Consider the following 19,112-nt stretch of genomic DNA (forward strand, 5'->3'; position numbering starts at 1 on the left):
AGCAGTGGTTGAAGAAGGAAGTAGTAGTCAGATCTTTTACCCAAGTGAAGTACTAATACCACAGTGTAGCAATACTCTAAGTATTTGCATCAAAATAAAGTACCAAAAGTAAAGGTGCTTATGCAGAACCATGATCCATTTCAGAATAACACTTTGGATTCTAATTATTGATGCATTAATATGTTCATCACTTTAATGCTGCAGCTCCCAAAGTGGAGCTCATTTTAGTGACTATACAGTTTAGAATATTCAGGTGCTAGTTATATCTTGTATTATTATGAATCTGTGAAGTAACAAGAAACTAAAGCTTTTTTTAAAAAAATGTAGTGGAGTAAAAAGTAGTATATTTCCCTTTAAAATGTCACAAGTGTAAAGTAGCAGAAAGTGGAAAAGTACAAGAACCTCAAAACTACTGAATTACAATACTTGAGTAAACATACTTCGTTACTTTCCACCACTGAACAACAACAGTGAATAGTTTAGACTAAATTGCAGGTTTACTTGCTCTGAAGGAGATAATTCAGATGAACTGGGGTGGAGGAGAGAGCAAATGGTGCATTTTTTTTTCCAGACGAGGTTTACTGTTCCAGCGTTACTTCCCAGGGCTGCCGCTAGGTGTAACCGTAACTTTAAGACGGTAAAACCGACCCAGGACGGCAGGCTGGGCTGCTGGTCGAGGCAAAATCTGTCCAGCTCACTGTGGATGACAGGGCAGCGAACCGAGACGCCGTTAGCCGAGGACATGATAAACTAGTCTGTTAACCAGCTAGCATTGTTAATGGTTAACTATGAAAAACAAGCGGACAGTATAGCGTTAGTTTGTTGAAGGTAGAGTTAATGTAAAAACAGTTTGGGACTGTGTTGGCACGAGCAGTTAAGGCTAACTTTGCGTTAGCACCCACCGTTAGCTAGCTAATGTTAAATCTGAATAAGCGTTCAAGTTAACCTAGCTAGCTAACGCACAACCTATTTGATGTGGTCTGACAGTTGTAGCGTAACGTTAGCTAGCATTTACAGAGAGAACAGTAGTCGGAAAGTTTAACTCAAGTCGAGAAATCATGGCGTCGATGCTGTTTGATTCGACAACATATGCAGCGGAGCAGTTTTGACTTTGGGCTGTCAACAAGCTCGCTGACGTTAGCTAACCTGGCTAGCCAGTTAGCTCTTTTGCTACCATGGCCAAAATAGAGAACGGCCGTCAATCAGTGGATACGCGGAGTATCCGGACGATTAGCAGCAGTCACATTGACGATGAAAGCTCTTTGGGATCCGACTCCGAGATCAACGGCTTCACCAGCGACAGACAAACCGATAAATATGGATTTATTGGTGGGGCACAGCAGCATACGGGGGACTCGTAAGTTTGTCTCAACCCTGCAGTGATTCATTGCCATTGACTTTATCTGTGTCGTCCTGCTTGTGTCCTCTCAGCAAACAAAAATATCGGCACCACATTTCTGAATCCACCGTAGCTAAAGCTGGGAGCTGGTCTCCAGTTAAGCAGTTAATCTAGTTATGATGACATGTCACAAGTTTTGTTTGTGTTGTTGTCTTGGTGCCTCTGCAAAACATAGCTCCCAACCAGCTGCGTGGCACAATGTGTTTTTTTTATGCCTCCCTCAACATGGCAAATATAAAAGCTGGACGCAAGAAGATAAAGATAGATTTATAACTTTGGCATCATTCCCCTTCTTTCCATCATGTAAAGCATTTTGTCATGTTGTAGTTAGAACCCAGTTGATCTGTGGGGAAAGTTGAAAAAGCAATTCACACAGTCTTGTTTGTGAAGTTTTCATTTGGATTAATTTATTCATAGCCTTTGAGGCAAGTTTCAGTGTTTTCTCTAAGAAGGCCTTTCTTTCTTCTTCTCCTTACTGTGGGCCCTGAGCCCACATTACAGCACTGAAATAGTGGAAGGAGTGAGTGAAAGTTGTGCCAAGCACTGGCTGGCTGGGAGCTTCCTGTTTTCTGGAGTCCTGGCAGACTTGGAGCCACAGTTCTGGTGCCCCGTTACTTACAGGGCCTCTTTTGGCTCACAGTTTTATAGGTGGTCACAAACCCAGGTTATAACTTACACTATTTGGCCGTGATTGAAAGTAACTCATCGTTGCTTAAGGTCTTTAGAAACTGAGGCTGGGGTATAACATATTATTGTACTGATCCCCAACATATAGCTTACAACTCCTTTTTTTAACTGAAAGAGGGCGTCCCAAGCTAAAAAAAAAACTCTTTGAAGACTTTTGAACCCTACAATTACAGGCTTGTGCTGATGAGATAATAACATGGCTTAGTAAAGCATCAGACCTCGTTCATAACGTAGGTTAGACTTGCCTACGATTTCTTTTTCTGCTGGAGAATATGATGTGCAGTCCCTAATTTCTTTTTGCCTGTAAATGTTTTGAAGTTAATTACATCACAGCACAGTCAAATCCTCACTGCAGCTCGTTGAGGTTAAACAGGCTTTGCTATTAAATTGGCTAGATCTGAGTTTTTGTCTTTTTATGATCTCCTCAAAACAAGGTAGAAGTTGGGGTTTTTTTACTAACTGTGATGGCCACACACGCAGATCTGACGGCACATGCAGAAAGATGAACAGCCTCTCTGACAGTGTTTTCTTGTTTCTGTCACACCCTCCCTACATACATGCTACTTTTTATGTTTATCCAGTTAAAAGTTTTATTTCAGGCTGGCTTTATTGCAAAATATTCACTCTTTTTTTCATCTCCCTTTCCATAAATAAAAGTAGATTTAAAAGTCTAATTTGGTTTAATGCTGATTTAATGTGCAAACTAATGAAATTGATGTTTCCCATCTTTTCTCTGTTGTGTCTCCAGAGCTCAGGATGTGCCTCCACAGGTCCTCAGGCAAAGGGAGGTGAAGTGGCTGGACATGCTCAGCCACTGGGACAAGTGGATGATCAAGAGATTCAATAAGGTCAGCACTCTGTAACACAAAAAATCAACCGGCTTGTCTGTATGTTGTCTTTGGTGCTAGCTATGTGGATAAGAAGATGGGAATTGGTTCAGTTTTATATAAAAGTTTTACAGTGGGAGTCTCAGCTTTACCACCAATGTCTCCAGGCAGCAGCTTTTTACCCCTGGGTAGTTTTGCACACATGATCAGACAAGGCAAATAGCATTGCTCAAGTATTTGATTGCACAAGGACAAGACTTTTGTGGACACATTGTTTGCAGCTTCACTTGTCGAGCTGGTTCTGTGTGAAATGCTCTCAGCAATTCAGCACAGAGCTGCAGCTTCACCTCATTTCTGTGAGTCAGCAGCAGGGCAGGACACAACCCATCCCTCTATCACCCCACGCACCATGTGACAAATTGACAGTCTCAGATTCAGGGTGGGGCTGTATTGACTTCGTATGAGACAACCGTGTAATAAAGGTGCTGTGGGTATAAACGATAGCTGTGCTGCAATGCAAGACAGACTTCCAGAGTGAAAAACACCTCATGAGAAGAAGAAACACACGGCGTTGAGCTGCAAGCAGTTTTCATTTGCCTCTTGTATGCAAAGGCTCAAAGGTTGGGTAGTGAAGGTCAAGGTTTCTGATCCCTTATTTGCTCCGTTGGTTCACTGTAACTTTACAGCAGCAAGCTCTCCTTGGGGAAGTGTGACAGTTTTATATCAGAAAAAAGCAAATGTTGATGCAAATCAAACCAACACCAGTGTCAGAGCCATACTGGAACACAGTGATAAAGTTTGTAGTTCAGTTCAGCCAGTCTGTTTTGTCAAGAATGCACCTCCACACGGACACCCTGCCAGAATAATGTTTAAGGTGAACTATCTTCCCACTGTTTTTTCTTTTTCATTCAGATTGAATGCAAAGCAGGAAAGTGGTTTTCTTTCTTTCATGAATTGAAGTCTACCGTAACTTGGCTGTGAGGCTGCTCCAGGCCAAAATTCTTATTAAGGACAAAAAAAGGAATGTCGTATAACCTGAGGAGTGTTATTTGCTGATTTTAATCATTTTTGGCAAATGCATTATTGTGAAATTAGACTAAAACATGGTTAGTATCTCAAATAACGACATAAATAACGTAAATATTCCAGGAATGTTGGCTTGTCACAGATGATAACTGTTTCTGCTCGTTATTTCTAATTGGGGTTTTTCACAGCAGGCATTTCACTTGTCATAGTATGATACGCACAGGTCTTACTGATAACATTAACAGTAACTGTTCTATCATGTGTCCCAGTCCTGTCATTCATTTTAATTCATCGACTGCGACAAGAACCAACAAACTTCTGCAAACTGATGGTCAGTAACTTCATGTATGGTGAAGAAAGTACAAGGATGGATGTTTTTTGTTTTTCGAGTTTATTATCCAACACATTTTGTAAGACTTTCTATAAGAACTTTGTAGTAACTGTTACCTGTTGTGACCTGACGACATGTTTTCTGTAAAAAGGCCTGGAGAAAACAGTGAGCTGTTATTCAGTGGTTTGAACACAAAACTGCATTTTGTCTGTTTTCAAGAAAAGGAACAAAACCAAGTGACAGGTCCAGTGCTTTTACCAGTGACTACACGCACTGTACTGGCTTGCATATTGCCTGTCTTGGCTTGGGGCAAGCCATTGTCGCCCTTATTTCCTTCTCTGTTTGAAGAAACTGTGTTCTTCTGTGGTGCAGGTGAGGCTGCGGTGCCAGAAAGGGATCCCTCCTGCCCTCCGAGGCCGTGCGTGGCTCTATCTGTCAGGGGGGAAGATGAAGAAAGAGCAGAACCAAGGAAAGTTTCAGGTCAGAAAGGTGTTTCTTTCACTTCCTCCTCTCTGCTTTGTTTATGCTGTATTTTGGGCTCATTTCATTAGAAATTGTTCCTGAAACTGTGGCCCTGCCACCGTTGTTTCTTTCTTTGTTGGTGACTCTGATGTGTTCTACACAGGGCTGGAGCCATGTAACGTTAAATTCAGTTAGTTCAAAATGTAAAATGAATCAGTGTGCATGAAGACGTCTGTCTCTCTCTCTGTGCTTTGTCAGGAGCTGGATAGCCAGCCTGGGGACCCAAAATGGCTGGATGTGATTGAGAAAGATCTCCATCGACAGTTTCCTTTCCATGAGATGTTTGTGGCGCGGGGAGGACACGGGTAGGCTGCCTGACACGATGTGACATTACAAACAGGTCTGTGTCATCAGTATGACTCTGACTGTCTAACCTTTGGGGGTTTTGTGTTTTGACCCTTCACAGGCAGCAGGACCTGCTCCGTGTCCTTAAGGCCTACACTCTGTACAGACCGGAGGAGGGGTACTGCCAGGCTCAGGCTCCCATTGCTGCTGTGTTGCTTATGCACATGCCTGCTGAGGTACGCCTCCCCTCCACCACAAACTCCATATAAATGGCTTTGTTTGGTGTGAGTGTGCTGTCTCCATATGCTTGTAGGCTTTAGCTGTGGAGGTATGAGTTGTCTGGGTCAGTGCTAAAAGACAAGCTACTGAAGACTTTTGGTCTTTATATGTGAAATCCACCCTAAAATGGAAATCTCACGCGCTCCCCCTGTCATATTTGACAGCTCTGTTTCATTTTGTGGTCTTGGTCTATTTTTAAGCTTCACAGATAGACTGCAAAGATGATGTCACCTGGAGTTAGATCCAGGAGCTGCTCCAGAGACTGATTCATGATCAACTTTTAGAGCATTATGACGGACCACAGTGACTTTTCTGAGGTGTAGATGTAGATTTTCTCATTAATATCCATAATCCATTTTAATTCCAGTAAAACTCTGGATATGTCTCCAACACAATTCATTGAACACATGGAGTACATCACTAATTTTGTGTCAATGGATAATTTCCAAAAAGTGTCATCTGATGATGATGATGATTGTCAATTCAAGTCTTCATGCTCGTTTCAATTCAGCATTCCCAGCTCAGTTGTTTGGGCTTGTAAATATCGTCTACTGATCTCTGATCTGCTTATCACTTTGATGTGTGAGTTCTGAGTAACATGAGAAACTAACAGAGCTCTAAACAGGGGAGTCTGTCGGACTTAAAAATGCTAAATTATAGGACAAAGAAAGTTATCTAAGTCTTGTTAGTCAAGCAGACAAACGGTTTAAGAAAACAAGCTGCTAGATTGGAGCTTTTTCTTTTATTATCAAAGTCAGTTCCGGTCTTAACCTTTGAGCTCATGCAAATGTCCTGTAAAACGAACATTTCCACTTAGTCTCCTGACGTCATTTGTGTGTTTTTCCACAGGATGCCTTCTGGGGGCTGGTCCAGATTTGTGAGAAGTACCTTCCTGGCTACTACAGTCCTGGCCTGGTAAGACTGAAGCACGTGCAGGCATGCATGCTGATATCAGCAGGTGCTGGAAATGCAAAGAGAATATTGTTTCATCTGACTTTGCTGTAACAGGAACTATAATCCAGATAAACTAGCTGTGCTTCTGCTGTGAGTACAATAAAACTGGAATGCATTGTTGTTGCTGCAGAATGGACAGTGTGACGCAGTGACTTACAGATTAAACCAACAGGCGTTGTCAGTCTTGTCAGACCATGAATTTACAGTTGCTTTTGCCTGGCGGTTCAACTTCATTAATATAATTCATTTTACATGCAAACAAAAGTTTATGAATACAGCAAACAACAACATGATGCAATCAGGCTGGCTTGTTTTCAATGGATGAACAACCCCACGCACATCAGACAGTGTAGAGTACAATGGCTTTTGTTTTCTCTGTTGACGTCTTCCTACCTGTGTCTCTTTCAGGAAGCTATACAGTTAGACGGAGAGATCCTGTTCGCTCTGCTGCGACGGGTCTCCCCGCTAGCCTTCCGCCATCTGGAGAAACACAAGATCGACCCCATCCTCTACATGACTGAATGGTTTATGTGTGCCTTCTCCAGGACGCTGCCCTGGGCCTCTGTGCTGCGTGTCTGGGACATGTTCCTCTGTGACGGTAACAACGGCTCGTAGCACCGGAGTTGCAGTGGTGCCAGATGTTGTAGACAAGCAGTCATTCAATCACCCGGCTCTTCTCCCTCTCTCAGGAGTGAAGATAATCTTCCGTGTGGGTTTGGTGCTGCTGAAGTGCATGCTGGGGACCCGGGAGAAGCTGAAGGCCTGCCAGGGCCAGTATGAAACCATGGAGCTTCTCAGGGCCATAGAGCCTCGCTACATGCAGGAGGGCTTCCTCGTCCGAGAGGTAACAGTGTGCCAAGTCACTTCTTTGCAAGCGTTCATTTAGCTTAATTGTCTGTGTGTGAAATTCTGAGTCTCTACCAGCTACAGGAGAAGTTCAATTAATGAGAAAACTGAAAGATTTATGTCTCACAAGGGCTGGGCCATTCTACGTCAAAGGCTGGAATGCAAGTTAATAAATCTACAACCCAAATTCCATTCTTCAGTTTTCAGGTTTTCATTAGCTGACCTGTCACACATTCAAATGCTTTTTTTTTCCAGTTTCTGAGTGTCTGTTTGCTCATATAAGCAACCTAAATCACAACTGGCCACAGACAGTGTGATCTGTGGGATGTATTTGAATGGAATCCAGCCGTTACAAATGGTCAATTCAGAAGAAGTTCAGTTGTGTGTAGTTATCAGTATTTTCTTTACTTTTTCAGCATGAACAGTTTTTACACATGGCAAACTGAGACATACATAAACGTATACTGAGGATTGGTTAAGTCATGAACATTGTTTGTTCATGGCAGGAAGTCATATTACACTGGCACAGTCCTGCGATGATGTGCTGGGGTGTTGTGTTACTCATGAACAACGAGCGTTCAGCGATGCAGCCGAGGAAACGGCAGACAGAGACTCTGAGAATTAAACTGATAGACCAGAGTGCTGGCTGGTCAGTGTCTGCTTCCTGTGCCAAGTTTTGTGTGAGTCTCTGTCCAGGCTAACAATGCCGCCCCTTATATCAGGGGTTGTCTTGACCGTGGGTGACTATACATCCGCACCAGCCCCGAGGCTCTTTGGCATTTACTGAGTTCAGAGTTCAGATTTTAAACACGATCGCCAAACATGGAAAGAACATACTGTTTTCTGCACACTTCCTCGATCTGTTTCGACCTGCTGACGTGTCTCTTCCTGTTGCAGATTCTGGAGGTGCCGGTGACGGCGCGAGAGGTGGAACGGGAGCATCACACCCAGCTGAAGCGCTGGAGGAAGAATCGCGGAGAGCTGAACTTCAAGTCGCCGCCGAGGATGCACGGCGCTCGGATCATCATGTTGGCCGAGCCGCCGAGGCGCCAGGACCTGCAGCAGAATCCCACCATTGTGCTTGAGATGCCCACCCCGCAGCTGAAGAAGGGCAAGGAGGAAAAGAAAAGCAAGAAGAAGAAGAGCATGAAGAAATCCAAGCCCATTGAGGAGATCCCAAATCCTTACTCTCTTCCCAGTGACCCTGCACCACCACCCCCACCCTCAGATCCACCAGCGCCACCACCAGTCAGCAGCGAGACCACGGAGACCGTGCCACAGACTGAAACAGACTCACCTCACCAGCAGCGAGCGCTTCCGCCTGACCTTCCCCCTGCCAAAGAATCTCCTCTTCAGCGATCCACACAAAGCCTTAGCAGCACAGAGCAGGATACATACCTGTAGCTCTACAGCTGTCAGTGTGTGTGTCTGTGTGTGTGGACGAAGCACCAGCACCCTTCAGCCAACAACCAGCCAGCCTTGCCGAGGTCTCTGATTGGCCAGCATTACTATTATTCTCGTGTTGGACTGTTTTGTATTCATTTCTTCGTGTTAGACACCAGTTTGCCTGTGATGATATTGGTATACCTGTACACTAAGGGACCTTTGCTAAGTGTAAACTACTTAGATGCTGATGCCAATTCTCCACATGAAGCTAATGTTACCTCCTCTTGTCTTAGTATTCCAGGGAGACATGTTACTGAGTTATTGGGAGCAAAGTCATTTCTTCGGAGCAGTTTGGTTTCAAGGTTTAAACTTAAAGAACTATGAGGTGCCACAGCTTATGCAGTTTTTCTAAACATCTCCACTCAAATTCAACACTATAGAGAGCATTAGTAATACTGTGCAGCAGTGGATGTAAACTCCTCATACAAATTCATGCTGTTTGATTTCTGAAGCCATCATGTTTCATTAGGGGGTTTGCTCACTAGGGGGCAGCCTTGCAGAGGTTTCATCTGTAATTCCTGTTACATTCCCTGTTAGTAAAGCTGTTCGCAGCAGGGATGGGATTCCTTCAAGGATTCACAACGTTTGGGAGGTATTGTTATTCTAACATTGAGCTTATGTCTTTTTATCTAATAGGGCAATTTGTGCATTTCATGTTTTATTTTTGTTCTCATCTTCCTGAACAGTTGAAATTGAGTCACACCACAGTATGTCCATACAGGTCTTTTCTTCAGAGCACTATTTATTTAAAAAAAAAAAAACAGCTAAAACATGGAATTTGTTGTTTGTGCGTGCCATGCGAGTGCACACATGTTCACATTTTTTTTCAGCATCAGTTGAATCGATGTGGTGTTACTCTGTATAAACTCCATTATTCACTGTGCCAGGCACTTCCAGCCACTTTAGAGCAGCAGTAATTCATGTTACTTTGGCAGCAGAGAGGGGAACACTGGACATTCCTCACTGTATGACACATTCCCGCCTTGTTAAGAGCTTATCAGCCTGAAAGCTGTCTCTCGCCAAACACAGGTCTATATGATGTATGTATTTCTGCATGTGTTTCCTGTGACATCTTGGACAGTGAGTGATTGCAAATCACCTGATGGTGCTGACCTCTTGGCATTGCTCAAACATCCAGTTGGAGCCAAGAAGATCTCGTGTGTGTGGTCTGTTTTTAAATACTTTGCTAGAATTTCCAAAGCCGATCGAGACTGTTGTTCTTGAGATGCCCTTCGACCGCTACCTGTGACCCGGCTAATTCGGTTAGTACAGTCAAGAGGGATCATGTGAATTCAAGATTTTTTTGGGGGATATTTGTAGCATTTCTCTTGAAAAGCCAGCTCATTTCTCTGGGAAATATGGAGACCTGCAGAGGTTGTGAAGCGTTTTTTCAAAACTTTATTGGACAATCTTTTTTTGTGACGATCCAAGTCTGTTTTCTAACTTTCATCACAATGATAAAAAGTAAAGGGAGTTTTGACAAGCATAAGCACACGTGTGTATAATGTGTTTGTGTACATAATTAATATAAAAAAGTTCCTGCTAAAAGTTGCATGTGTGGTCAGTTATTAAAAGCAAGGGGGTTGAAAATAACACATTTTTCAGCAGACACTCAGCTGTTTCTGTTGGTTTTTTAGTTGCTTTTATTTACACACCTCATATTTCATTGAGGATATATTTTAATTTAACGCTCATTGTGTAGATACGACGTGTAAAATAATTTGTTTTGTAATGGACTCTTTTTCAATCTATAATGCTATATTTTATTGAGCAGTCACAGAAACTGCATATCTGAATCATTTGACGCGTAGGAAAGAAAGAAAAAGCTTAAATTTTAATTTTTGCAAGTGAAAATGTTTTTCTTCCTCTGAAGACAGTTTGGTATTGTGCCACTCACATTAGGGTTATAAAAGAGATGTCTGACAGCCATGGGGCAGTATGCATCATCATGAGTTTAATTTTTCCAAATAAATCTTTGTCTTAAGTTGACTTCAATCTTCTGTGTCATGTTTATTGGTCATCATGATGAGGATAATTGTAATTGAACAGAGAGCTGTTTTTGTATGTAATGTCTTGTTCTTGTTCACCACCAGATGGCGCTCTGGAGCCGTCACTTTGAAATGAAGCAGCGGCTCAAAGCGGGTGTGTGCGTGGTGCTGTGGCAGCCTGGAGCGTCCTGAGGAGGGCAGGAGGTACATCCAAATGTGTTCATTTCCATTTTCACTGTGCATTTTTAATAATGTTTCACCTCACAACATTTGTCAACAGTTAGATCAATTACATTTTCAAATATATCAAAACATAATATACAATATGCAATAAGCAATGACTCAAAATCACGGAAATATTCAGACCAAAGACCACAGCTGACATGACAGCTCTGCTTCTGAGCAAAATTACAGAAATACAACAATTCAACCAATTAGCATAAGCAATTTCTGTTTTATTTTGATATTATCTGCAGATCTGTAGAGCAAACAGGTTAAATTAAGGTATAAATGAGTTTAAAACTGTAACTGATGTAGCACTTTCCAACAACTTGCCACAAACCATGCACGGTGCCGGCCTGACCATCAGGAGCAAAGACAAGACAGACACGTGGAGCCAACCTAAAGCCGGCAGCCAGTTAGCTTTGCTAAACATAAAGACTGGAAACAGGTAGCCTGGCTCGCTCCAAAGGTAATAAAATCCTCCAACCAGCAGCTCCAAAGCTCACGAATCAAGAACCAGAATTAGGCCAGCACATGATCTTACAATGCAAAGAAGTAAGTAAGGAACTTTTCCTTTGAAACAGTTGCTGGAGCTTCCTGTGATTAGTTAAACATCATATAATGACAGAATTTAGTCTCCACAGTCATCAGGTTCCTTTTCTTCCACTGTGTAATTCTGCATTGTCAAATCTATCACCTCAGACAGGACCACGTGGAGCACAGTCTTATCAAACGGGAGTCTTTGGTCTGGTGTTTTTCTGTCTGGACATTCTCTAAGGCTTTTTCCTCAGCATGAAAAGCTTCCCCCCACAGAGGTCATCCCTGGTACCCCTCCTCACTTAGACTAATAACAGGTTGCTGTTCTTTTCTTAATTCACTGTTTGAGCTGCCAAATGCCTCGTTTCTCCACCTTGAGGTGTGGGATATTGGAGATTTTTGCCTCGGGCTTTGAAGAGTTCACTGCAAATTGCTACCTTGATGACCTCAGAAAGCCTGCTAACTCATTTCTAATCGTCCAGCAAGGCGTGAGCTGCAGCTGTTGACCTCCGGTCATCAGGGGCTCAGAGCAGAGAGTCAAAGAGAAGGCAGCAGGTTGCACGTGAGTTGGGATTTTGGGTCTTGTAATTACTGTTTGATAGGTTTCATACTATCAGTGTAAGTGCAGGTGAGCTGTGTGTAGATGATTAATAACTTACTTGAAAGGAAGTGCCTGTCGATAGCTATTAACCACACTTCCATTGTGTCTTTCCACTGAGGCCATTATGGGCTGTGTTGATGTTTGCCCTCATGAGGCACGGCAACAGTTAACGGTCCCGGCCCCTGAGGAATGCATGCACCGTCACGCTTTCCCTCTTTGCATCGGACACCTGGCCCTCTTTCAGTGCCACCGTTCCATTTACATCTCAAAGGGGGACAACCAAGAAGGCGCTCTCTGTGCTCCCTTCCTTACTCCAGAAATGATCTGATTTATCTCTTCATCAACGGAAATATATGCCTTTAGAGGGCCATCCCGCCTCTCTCACCCCCAGCGAGTAGAGATGGGAGAGGGAGCAGTAAAAAGAGAGACTTGTGATCCTTCGTGTGATCCCATACCCAACGGACCCCTGTCACAGTGCTTGATTCATGTGATGCGGGTGACTTTCTCTCTGCTCCCAGGCTCAATGTGTTAAGGCGTGGGGGGGTTGGGGGGTGGGGATGGCATAACGCAAAGCAAAGGCGCCTGTGTTCCTGAGGTATCCGATTCCCACGTTTGATGGAGCATGACAGGTTGGCTCAGGTCAAATTAAAAGGCCGCAGTAACAAATATGAGGGCAGACATTGTGATCGTCTGTGCAGGTGAACTCTCCGTGGCAGCGGGAATAAAAAGTTATTTATTGCGACGAGGGAAAACATTAGTCTTTGTGGCATTACGAGGGGGGATCCCTGTGCGAGGGCCGGGGCGGATAATTGAACCATCCCTGTGTTGTTCTTTCAGTTTGGAAGGAAAAGCCCTCACTTTTATTTTCCTCTCCGAGCGTTATGGATGACTGTGTTAGGCCTTTAAACAAATTACAACTGCTCTTTATTTCCACAGCAGTGCAGCATGCATGGCATGAATGCTGCCCCGCAGCTTTCTTCTTGAATAGAAACATGACTTCCAGACGTAGCTTGGTCAAAATTCTCCATCCTCTGGCTCCTGTCAGTTATGTCTGACCACCATAAGCAAAGACTACTGTTAAACGATGTTATAAATGGCTGCCAGTGTTTTAAGCTGCAGGCGCAGCTATTCCGTCATGTCATTACAAGACTCTGTGTACCTTGGACATGTAGCTTTGGCACCTATACTGTTTCCACTGTATAACTTTGCTTCCATTTATGGTCTACAAATGGCTCTATAAACGGTTAATACTTAGCTGGTGAATTCAACATAGAATAACAACCAAAAACTCTCACGGGTGCATTTAGCAAAGTACTTTAAATGTCATCACAGTTCTTATTCCAGCCACTCCCAGCGGACACACCACCCGGCATTAGAGAAAACGGCTGGAGTTGGGAGGGGGCCTAACCTTATGTTTGACTCTAACCCTCCTCGGGGTTGTTAATGTTCGGTTTGGACCCTCCCCTTAAAAAAATGCAGGACGCTCCAACTAATTTCTCAACTCAACCCTGATTTGTTATGTTACGTTATGATTCGCTATATGTTAATGGAACAATAGCACGTTGTGTTTGCTTGATGTTCAAACCAAGAGCGGCTAAATGAACACTTCTTACCACTTTCACTGAGTAACAGCGCGCAGGCTGGACACTATATGATTAATCTCACCAGTTCAGTTAGCGTCTGCTCTTTGGAGAGATAACATTCAATCCCTTCTGTTCAGATCCACTTCCACTGGTTCTACAAGCAGCTAGAAAATAAATCCTGATACAGAGACGTGATCGTCGTCGTCTGCACACGTTTGGGGTCCACGGCGCACACAGAAGGCATGTTCCTGATGTATCTATTCAGTCTTTTTTCACAGTATGTTTCACAAGGAAGCAATTAAATAAAACACAAATCTGGGGCAAGGAGAAATTAAAAACCCTCCTGCTCTCCCAAGAATGTAAAACCATCTTCCCTTCAGTGAAAACTAAAAATACCCAAACAGTCCCTGAGCAGATGTTTGAAACAGGCTAAAAACCAGAGCATTTAGTGGTTTGAGGGGTTTCAAGTCACATGAAGCAACAAGGCCGTCTCTGTCAAGTGAGATTCAAACATGCGGGCGAGCGGTAAAAAGGTAAGTGAGGCAGAGTAATTGCTTCTGCTAATCACCTGCTGCTACGCCCACGGGATATTTTAGCTCCAAACGATGGGTGTGTGGGGGTTATGCGGGGGGTAAGTGCTGCACACCTGCGTGGCCGTCGTACTCCTTGAGGAGTTTTAGGCGTTTCATTTAATCTCCGTCAGTTGTCCCCCCCCCGCACCCATCCTCCTGACCTCTTAACCCTCCACAACCCCTGGCTCAGCAGCGCCAGAGGCATGCACAATTACAGCTGTGAGGACTTGTCGAGTAAATGAAGCATAAAGCGGCAGCATTTTTCCCGACACTCGTGACCACCGTCGACTCGACTCACCCTTCATTCCCCGCTGGCGGTTATTAAACTTGTCACAATCGTTTTTTCGCATCCTCGGGTTCTGATTGAGCCGTTTTGTCCATAATGAGGGCGGTGACAGAGCCTGAAGTTGCCCGCTCTCTCCTCTCACCTCCCCCCACTGGCTCCCGTCCTCTGATAATCAGAAATTAAAGAGCCAGGTAGGGACTTAGCTGTGAAAAGGCTCTCTCTGGGTGTTTGTTTACTTGTGTGTGTGCCTGCGGAGGCTCCTGGCTGGTGGGTGATGAGTTACAGACACAGATGGTGGGCATCAGCGGGCTGGCTGGGGGCAGATTAGCAGCCTCCCGTGTCTGAGCGGCCCCGTCCCAGCCCGCTCCCACTCCCACTGAGCCCCAGAGGAGTGCCTGTCTGTAACTCTACTCGCTTTGGCAAGCCTCATGTGTTGATGGAGGCTGACCACGGGCTTATCTCGTCTCATTCCGGCATCAGCGGGCCTAGCAGGCTCTGGGCTTCCAGAGAGAGGGGGCGGGCGTGTGTGTGGGGGGTGTCTGGTGGGGATGTCTGTGTGAAAACAGCCTTGTTTTGAAAAGGTAATGCTGTTGCCTTTAAGCGGCACAGATTTTGTAATTAGAAGTAACTTTACGCCGCTAAATGAAGCCTTATCTCTGAGCATGCTCATTTGCACTTTTAAAGCATGGCGTCAAGGTGTTGAACCTCCTTTTTTCATTAACTACTGAGCCTTTGTGACTTTTTATGATACATAATCAAAGGTCTGGGCTGTAGCCCTCTATGTGCTCATGTGTGGGATGGCAGCTGCCACATGTGCCACCTCCATGGGGACGTGTTGGTAATCCCCTCTTCCGCTGCATGAAAAGTGCCTACAGTGCAGATTTTGCCATGATGCCATATGCATGTTGCACTGGACAGGAAGCACAGTTCAAACAGTCCAGGTCAAAGGTCAGCCAGATGCGATGTAGAGGGTGCAGGGGGGGGGGAGCTGGGCAGCCTGTAGGTTAGTGTTCAGGGGCCTGTTTATTTTATAAACAGTGGGACCAGATTAGTATTGGAGCCAGGCTCCCTCAGCCATATGGGGAGGATGTCCTCTGTGCTAGGAGGCTCTTAACAAACCATTGTGTTCATGGCTGCAGACACACAGTCACTGGCATCATTTCTGGTCACCATTAATGATGAGATGATGTTGTTGCCAATACACATGTGTGGACCCAAGGATGCACGGTCTGCTCCACTTCCATTCTGGGCATAATAGAGCATTGAATGATTGTGTTGTTCGCAACACACAAGTTTTGAGTCATTAGGGGTGTTGGCACATGCAGGCCCTCGTCACCGCTTAGCTGGGAGGTAAAAACAGGAAATGGATGCCCCCCCCCCCCTCCCAACCTCAGCGCCAGTGAATCCTGCTTGAAGAAGTTTGTGTGTGGCTCATCTCCTGAAGACTCTCAGCCCCTTCCTGCCATTGTTTGGGGTTTTTTGTGAGATGCAGTAGCACTAAAGTCTCTTTGATGACTCCAACTGTCATCGCTCAGCTGGACTGATGGGTCTCTGATCTGACTGATGGGTCTCGGATCTGACTGATGGGTCTCGGATCTGACTGATGGGTCTCTGATCTGACTGATGGGTCTCGGATCTGACTGATGGGTCTCTGATCTGACTGATGGGTCTCGGATCTGACTGATGGGTCTCTCTCAGCCTGTAAGGATTTACTCAAACACGCTGTTGTCTGATGGCTCTCATCCAAAGCGCCTTACTGCACCATGAAAATGTATATTTTACCTAAAACCTGGTCACATTTGATTCGTGCATACTCATCCAGCCACATAGCACCACTGCTTTTTCCAATTAAAATCAAATTATGAATTTTGATTGCATTCACATACAGAATTTTTAGGCCCTGAACAATTTTTTTTTTTTACGTCACCTGCAACCCCACAAAATAATTTAGAAAGTTAATAGCATGCAGCCTGCTCACTGCTATAGGTAATAAGCAAGATAGCCAGACATGCTAACATTTAGCATCTTATGTTAGAGCAGATAAAAGTATCACTCATAGCCTCATGACTGTATTTAGTACGGAGCCCATATCACACCACCATGTTTCTGCTGTAGCCTAGAACAGACAAGCCAAGCACTGCCTCTAGAGAGAGACGGTTTTCACTGCTGCTGAATCCAACACACTGACATTCAGTGGACGACATGATAACATGAATTTGTGGAGGTGGTGGTGGTGGTGGTGGGGTGATGCTCTGTTTTCTCCACTAACCTTCTTTTCCTAAAATAAGTCAGAGGTCAGACCTCATCAGAACAATGATAAATAAACAATACACCATTATGTCACTCTGAATACTCCCTTTGGTGGAGTTAATGATTGGAAAGTATCAGTAATCAGCAGGGACTGATCCTGCATGTAGAGAATGTTGTAATAGTTGTGGAGCCACTCTTCTCCTAAATCAGACAGCGCAGATTCCCGAGCTGAAGACACCCCCTCACAGCTCGTGTGTTATACAGACCAGATGAGCAGAAACCTGAGCGTAAGAGAGCAGAAACCATAAACTTAACCAGCAATTTTGATGTTCAGCTATGTAGACGGGGCCCCTCTAAAAGAACGTGGCCTGTGAGGAAGACAGGCGCGCAGTGCTTGAGCGGGGTAGATATACAGTACGCACCGAGGAACACAAAGCAGGTTTGTTTCCCATGGAAAGACCTCGAGTTTGGCTCTTCTGTTATTTACAATGAGCTGCGGGGATAAAACAGCAGCTCGTGTACCAGCACAGAGGGTGTTGTGTCTTCAGAGCCGCATGAACAAAGCCCCTTCATCTCCAGACCGGGGTGCGATCGAGGAGGATCAGGGAGTAGCGGTGGGGCTTGTTAACACCGCTGTTAGAGACCGCTGGCCACAGTTTTTGCCCGCGAGCTGGATCTGGTTGGCAAATATTGTTGGTTTATTCTGGATTATGACTGACAAGGATGCCAGCTCGTTCTCTGTGCACATAAAGGCATTTGCAGGGGGTTCAGCTGCAGGACAATTCCCAACGCTTTAAACCCCTAATCCTAAATATATGCACAAGTCTTATAGATGCACGCAACATGCAACACGGGTTCTTTATGCAGCACAAAAAGCGTTAGTTGCAGTGGTGGCTCAGAGAAGCATGAGGCTAAAAAGCAAAAATTACAGGGATTTAGTGAGACTAAATGCACCCACATTCAGTTCACGCTCACTTTTGTTGACTTAGTCTCTTAATGTAGAGATTGTAAATTAGCAGCACATCACATTAAACACTCAACACCATAATAGGCTACATGATAATAACATGTGTTAAATGTTTTAAAATGAAAACAAGTAATATTGAAAGACTAATGATGACTAACTATCTGATCAGCGAACTTTGTTTAGTTACAATGTTTGATGAATTCCTGACTGAAATTAATAGTTTACCCACGTTTTAATTTAATTATAATGCACTTCATCAGTGACTTTTGAACTTTACTGTAATGAGAATAAACAACCTCTTCGTGGGACTAAATATCCTGACTGTAACTGGAGCCTGTGAAGCCACATGAGAGCACATCTGGAGTTTGAGCTTCTGCTAAGGTTTTGTTCATGCATTAATATGAACTCATTACAGCATGTCATAAATCTCGCTGTGGTCATGATTGCTTACGTGTGCTGTTGTCACCTAAAGTCAACCCCAGCCTTGCATCTGCTCCGGGCCTCAGATCGTGATGGATTTAAGAACATGATTGCTGCAGATGAGAGGTGAGCACTAATTCTTAATCACTGAGAAACACACGGACAGATGAGTGAGTCAGAGCTGCTTCAGTCACTTTGCTCTTTCCATTTAGCTGCAATTACAAGGAGCACTAAGACGCAGAAACAGTGCATTGCTTTTATTAACTAGCAGCCGAGCAAGCTCAAGTGTGATTTTCCGACAAACCAAGCTAATTTCTGCTCTCTGATCGCTGCTTTTGATTGAATTGCGAGGTTATAGGAACAGACTGGCCTTGGAGAATGCATGAGAAAAAAGGAGTTATGCCGGGATGGCGTGCGGGCCGCGCCGGTCGTGGAGATTAGAAAGGAGAGGAGAGAGCAAGCCGGCGCTGCCAGCGATAACAGCAGGAAAGATAATAAAGCAGAAGGTGTTTCCTGTGAGTGCTCCCTCAGGAAAAGTCCTCCTCCATCCACTCCTGTACGTTTACAGTGGACTGGATGTGGGCTAAAGGCTCGGTCGCCATCTTGAACTGATTTGCTGTGAATCAAATAAAACTTTTCTGATCCTTGCTATCACAGGACGGGAGGGGATTTAAAGTACACACAGTACATACTGATGGACATGCAAGCACATACGCATACACATCTAAGCTCTCAAGATCTATCCTTCACCTCAGTCAAGACAAAGAATGGCTCTGGCTCGTAACTCGTGGCCTCGTGACTCAGGTGGCTGATGTCCCCCTCCTGATGCCATCAGCCATTGTCCCGATGTTCCGCTCCTCTCGCTCTGAAGATGAACCCATGCGCGATTCAGCTCCAGCCTCTCCAGATGTCACAGGTGCTCTCAATTTCATTACAAATTAGATGCTCAATCACGTAACTCCTAAGTCCTGTGAACCCCCATCAGAGAGAAACGTCAGCGGCAATAGTGTTTAAAATGTCAGGCGTGCTGAGGAGAGCTCTGGTTGGCTGTGCTGCTGGTTCCAGCTGAAAGAGCCGCATGCCC

The 19,112-nt window shown here is 44.5% G+C and overlaps 1 protein-coding gene across 1 annotated transcript; it reads left to right on the forward strand.

Annotated features, from left to right (window-relative positions):
* Window positions 1–657: 657 nt before the first annotated feature.
* On the forward strand, window positions 658–9,177 carry LOC121607006 (TBC1 domain family member 10A-like). Its single transcript, XM_041937654.1, has 9 exons — window positions 658–1,357; window positions 2,835–2,934; window positions 4,643–4,750; window positions 4,991–5,097; window positions 5,199–5,313; window positions 6,206–6,271; window positions 6,719–6,908; window positions 7,000–7,154; window positions 8,054–9,177. Exons 1-9 carry the CDS (start codon window positions 1,176–1,178, stop codon window positions 8,558–8,560), a joined length of 1,530 nt encoding a protein of 509 aa, XP_041793588.1. The 5' UTR covers window positions 658–1,175; the 3' UTR covers window positions 8,561–9,177.
* The last annotated feature ends 9,935 nt before the right edge of the window (window positions 9,178–19,112 follow it).

Source organism: Chelmon rostratus, chromosome 5 (genome assembly GCF_017976325.1).
Source record: "Chelmon rostratus isolate fCheRos1 chromosome 5, fCheRos1.pri, whole genome shotgun sequence".
In the NCBI taxonomy this organism is placed as follows: Eukaryota; Metazoa; Chordata; class Actinopteri; order Chaetodontiformes; family Chaetodontidae; genus Chelmon; species Chelmon rostratus.